The 5,268-nt window shown below is 56.5% G+C and overlaps 1 protein-coding gene across 1 annotated transcript in view; it reads right to left on the bottom strand.

Moving 5' to 3' along the window:
- VOLCADRAFT_103148 (uncharacterized protein) overlaps positions 1–4,715 on the bottom strand; it is a gene marked incomplete at its 5' end in the record, with an annotated part of 10,127 nt that extends 5,412 nt beyond the window's left edge. The window contains 10 exons of the mRNA XM_002946679.1: positions 221–388; positions 1,110–1,235; positions 1,509–1,601; positions 1,875–2,092; positions 2,312–2,482; positions 2,574–2,588; positions 2,866–3,048; positions 3,398–3,696; positions 3,828–3,915; positions 4,361–4,715. Coding sequence (XP_002946725.1) covers positions 221–388; positions 1,110–1,235; positions 1,509–1,601; positions 1,875–2,092; positions 2,312–2,482; positions 2,574–2,588; positions 2,866–3,048; positions 3,398–3,696; positions 3,828–3,915; positions 4,361–4,715 — 1,716 coding nt within the window. The remainder of the gene's footprint in view (positions 1–220; positions 389–1,109; positions 1,236–1,508; positions 1,602–1,874; positions 2,093–2,311; positions 2,483–2,573; positions 2,589–2,865; positions 3,049–3,397; positions 3,697–3,827; positions 3,916–4,360) is intronic.
- Positions 4,716–5,268: the final 553 nt, after the last annotated feature.

Genomic DNA, 5,268 nt, shown 5'->3' with positions numbered 1-5,268 from the left:
ACAACACACGCTCGCGCGCGTTTCACTTGAAGGTGACGTCCTTTTCAAAACACATATGCACACGGACACACCATCTGCCGTATTCCCTCCTCCTCCTCTTCTTTCACCTTCTCTTTCCTCTCCCCTCCCCTCCTTCCTCGTTACCTCTCCCCTCCCCCGCCCCCTCCTTACCTTTCCCCTCCCTCCCCTCCCCCCTCCCATACACACACAAGCCCCCCACCGGGTCTTTGCTCCACTCGTTGTACCGCATGATGTGTTTCATGGCTTCCAAGCTGTCCACAACCCCCTGGTCCCGCCGGAAGATCGCGGCGCGGGGTGCGATCTGGTACTTGAGCAGGCGGATGCTGAAGGCGTACTTCTTAGCGCCCATGGCCGTCAAACGTTCAATCTGGTTGGTTGGTTGGTTGATTGGTTGGTTGATTAATTGGTTAGGGTTGCATGGACGGAATGTGGGTTGCAGGGAGCGCTGGAGGGAGTCGTCGTGCGGTGTGAACTGATGGGGGGCTGCGGACGTGGGGTTTCAACTTGTCGGCGTTCGAAACCCTGGAGGACGGAGAGCTGCGAGGGAGAGGGGAGGAAAAGCCTAGGAAGGAAAAGGTCTCTGGGGCGAGTGGTCTGCAGGGCTGCGGGTGCCGCCGGCGGCAATGGCGGCCCCCGGCTGCGTGAGTTTGGTCGTGTCGTACAGGGGTATGACCTTCGCCCCGGCGGGCACCCGGCGATCCATACATACATACATATGCAGGCGGCTGGCAGAAGTTAAGGCCTGACTTCTGCTCCCAGTCGATCCGGGTTCAAATCCGCCTGCCGGCTCCTCGGGTGTTTGAGGAGTGATGAAATGGGAGGTGGCCCCCCATCATATGGACGGTGTAGGACGTGATAATATCAACTTGCGAGCTGACCAGGAACTAAGTTGATGCGCCGTTGATCCGCTAGATTTGGTTGGATGCTGGTGGTGAGTTGCCGAACCCAACGAATACATTCTGAAGTCGGATGGGGTGACGGATTAGGGTGCCCCTCTAGCAGGGGAGAGCAGGGACTGCCCCGGGAAAGGGGGCCGCTGGCGAAGTTAACCACCCTGTAACAACATACATACATACATACAGACGCACGCGGCCCTGATGGCCCCCTGCTCCCACCATGTCGGGATAGCCCGCCGCGACGTACACCTCTGGGAAGTACGCCACGTTGTACGACGGCCAGTAGCCGCGGCTCAGCTCCGCCGTGACATCTGCGGTCTGCACACACACACATACATACACACGAGCAGTGGGGGAATACCGGGGTTTCGGAGGCCCGGAGGAAAGGGGAAGAGAGACCAGCAGAGGCTCTTGCAGCGCCGTTAGGGGAAACAACAAAACAAAACACAGCCAGCTCATCTCCCACCACACCCAAAACCGCCACACTCGATATTTCCCATCCCGTGCACCCTCCCCCCCATTTCATAATCCCGCCATCCGTTATGACCACCAATATCACCCCCCAATACACACACGCACACACAAACACACCTTGAAAAGACCCGGCAGCTGCTCCACCACCCACAACAGCCCGGGTTGCAACTCCGAATGGGGGATGAATCGCTTCGTGTCCACAATCATGTACTGCAAAATAAGCAGCAGCAGCAGCAACAGCAAGAGGAGGTACGGCAAATGTCGTACAAAGGAAAGCATGCATCTGGGAGGACACGAAATGATACATGTGGGACCCCGGGCAAACCCCGTAGTAGTTGTGTATTCTCACCGCTCCTCTCCCCCCCCTCGGAAAGAGAGATACCAGAGCCCCATTTGCCACACCTTACAAATACCCAAAACCCCTCTTCCCCCCCCCTCTTCCCCCCACTCCAATCATTTAGAACCCCTCAGTTCATAACCCACCTGGTTGTTGTACGTGCCGCTGTTGTGGCGGCCAAACACATCCACCCACTCGCCCCCGCTGCTGGCCATCCAGTTGGCAAGTCGGATGCGCTGCCACGACAGGACACAGCGGTACGACAGCGGGGCGTACACGTCACCCACGTAGATGTGGTTGGTGGTCTCCATCACTGCCAGGCCGCTGCTGAGCAGGTAGAAGTCGTCATCGCTGAACAGCTCACCTACGTGTGTTGGGTTGGAGGCGGGAGAAGAGTAAAGATTAGTACGACACAAAATAAAATGCTTAATAAACAGACTTAATAAATAAGTAATAATGAAAAAAGAAACCTTGTGCTTAATAAACATTTATTAAATATAATATTATAAAATTTAGTACAACGTAATGAATTTTTAGGTGCAATAATAAAATAAAATTATTCATAAACATTATCCCACCCCACCGGGATAGCTGCTGAAGGACATTCTCGGAGCCGCCACCGCTGTGTTGCTGAGCCCGGAGAAGTCGTAATGTTTGTAGATGCGCGTCATGGCGGTGAAGGAGTCGTGGGTGGAGTGGCCCAACAGCAGCTCCCCCAGGTCACCCGTCACCTTGATCAGCGCCGAACACTTGCCTGAGGGGTTGTATGTGTGGGGGTGGGGTGGGGTGGGGGGAAGACGAACCACAAACGAGTGAAGCTGCTGCCAAGGGGGGCAAGAGTGTACCAGACGTAGAACTGACTGCGGGGGGGGGGGGTGGGAGGGAGAGATCACATGGGGGAGCTGGGAGGCTGCCGCGTGAGGAGGGGGGAGGCTGCCGAGAGGACGTGTATTGCCGTGTCACGTCGTGCCATGTCATCAGCGGCGGGTCAGGGGTTCAGAAACTACCAACTAAAAACTGTACAAAGAAGGAATGCAGGAATCGCAATATCCCCCAGCCGCCAAACCCTAAACCCCCTCACCCCCCAAAACACGCCCCCCCCCACACACACAAACATCATCCCGTTGCCTCTCTCACCCTGCAGTCCCAGCTTGAGGGACATCCGTACAGGATCCGGATCCACATCCGCCCATTTGGGGTTGCGCCGACCCCGCCCCCTCCCCTGCCGTACGGCTCCAGGCAGCAAACCTTCGCCAGTACCGTTCTCAACCTCGCCTCCGAAACCAGCCTCCAGCGCGTCAATGATGTCGTACACGTCACCTGCAGGCCTCGCACGCGGTAAGTACTTGAGTATCGACTTGGGAGGTTGAGGGTGGCGGTGGCGGTGACCGACCAGGTGCACAAGTCGAGGAGGGAAACCACCACCACCACCACCACCACCACCACCACCACCACCCCTGGTGCCCCCCCCCCCTGGTGCTGCTGCGGACCCCTAAGGCGCCCTCCGTGTTGGTGTACCCGTGTTGGTGTACCCGTGTTGGTGTACCCGTGTTGGTGTACCCGTGTTGGTGTACCCGTGTTGGTGTACCCGTGTTGGTGTACCCGTGTTGGTGTGCCCGTGTTGGTGTGCCCGTGTTGGTGTACCCGTGTTGGTACCAACACGACTCACCATTGCTGTTCATGAACATGAGGTCCCGCCGCTCGAGCCAGCCGACCCGTACATCATCATCACCATAACCACCCTCGCCACTGCCACTGCGGCCTCCATCACCTCCTGCCAGTCTGCGTGCCTCCTGCCGCTGCTGCTGCTGCCGCTGCTGCTGTTCCTGCTTAGCTCTGGCCTGGTAGCCCCCCACCAGCCCCTCGAATTGCGCCTGCACCAGCCCCAGCAGCTGCCAGTACGGCTCCTCCTCCCCGGGGGGAGGGCTGCGGACCTGGGCATTGGCCCACTCCTCCTGACGCTCCAACCTGACCGAGCGAGAGGGACATGACATGACGTGGCATGACATGATGCAACACAACAGGGCACGGCAAAGGCAGGGCAGGGCACAGACAACACGCGTCCCTTCGCGCTGGATATCCCACTGTCACATGCCCACCAATTTAGAGACAGCTCCAGGGATTCCGATTCGTTGAGCATGACCACGAAGTATTGCTTCAGGTTGTAGTGGTGGTCGTATATGCGGGCTGGGGCGGGCAGGGAGAGGGATTAAGGCCGCGGGAAGAGGGGACGCGGCCATGTGAGTTACAAGGGCGCTGGAGGCGGCATTGTTGACAACCTGGGGGTGAAGTAAGTTAGTTGCTGACGCGGGGGGTGGGGACAGATGGCGGGAAATGTAGAAGAGGTTTTGAGAGGGTGAAGAGAAAGGTGACGGCCAAAGGCGAGGGAGTGAAATAGCACCCACGCCTATGAGAACCGGAACATCGGGAAGGGGTAGGGGAAACGTTTGGATATGACAAAATGCTCCGACAGGCTTAGGAGCAACCGTTCTAGGCACCAAAAGCTTTCCTCCTGGGAATAACGCGTTCAGCAAGAACTATATGATAGCCAGCTTGTCTATTGATGATCATTTTTTGGTTAGGTGGAGTGCTGATCACCCGAGGTCCATTTTTTTGTTCTACGACGTCGCACCTGCGGTTAGGTAGCCTTCCAGAAAGCCCGCCGCGTAAGCCTGGTCAAGGTCGCTGTAGGAGCTGCTGGTGACTATTCGCAATTTGCCAAAGTTGCTTGCGGTCTGCGAAGAGTCGGTGAAGGTACCGCTAGCTGCGCAGCCATCGCTCCCAAGCATGCCATGGCCGGGGTCAACAACTGCCCAGCTCCCGTCGCTGTTTTTTGTAACGCAGCCGTGGACTGCCTGGTTACTTTTGGCCAAGTTCCGACAAGTGTTGTAAACCGACGCGAGGTCCGCGGCAGTCGCGATACCGACAAACAGAAGCGCGGTAAAGGCAAACCCGCCAAATGCTCCCAGCCTTAATTTTTGAGCCATGTGGAATTTCCCTCCTGCGCGCCTTTGGCCTCAGGGCCTGTAACGACGCGATTATCGAAAAGGTGTACCTAACACGCGCTCACGCTGTTGTAAGGAGATTCAACAGACGAAATAGTCTATTAGACGAAGTAATCATGTAGCATGAGTAACCACTGCGTTAGCGTGTGAGTCGGGCCCCGGCGAAGGCTTTTATAAGGCAGAAACTCTTTGCCAATTACAAAAGTGGTTTGATGTTTTTGAACACTGAAAGTGGCGCTTGTCCAAGAAGGCACATGGTCCATCTTGATTCACCTGTGCTAACAGCCCCCAGACGTGACAACCAAATGTCGGTTGGGAAACAATTTACCCGAATCGCCGCCGACGAGACATAAAGTACAGAAACTCAATATTCATCTCCCTGCTGCCCATATACACCTTACTTGCAGGTACAGACGCTGGCTTGGCCTGGCCGCTGTCCTGAGGGTAAGACAGTTGGCCGCCATGTGCACGTGAGGACTAATTCGTAGCTAGGTAGGGAAAACAAGAAATTTGTCTGCAGGCTGACTGTTCTATT

Source organism: Volvox carteri (assembly GCF_000143455.1).
Source record: "Volvox carteri f. nagariensis unplaced genomic scaffold VOLCAscaffold_4, whole genome shotgun sequence".
Taxonomy (NCBI): domain Eukaryota; kingdom Viridiplantae; phylum Chlorophyta; class Chlorophyceae; order Chlamydomonadales; family Volvocaceae; genus Volvox; species Volvox carteri.
Note: the sequence above shows the minus strand (reverse complement) of the source record. Positions and strands in the feature narration are given on the sequence as shown.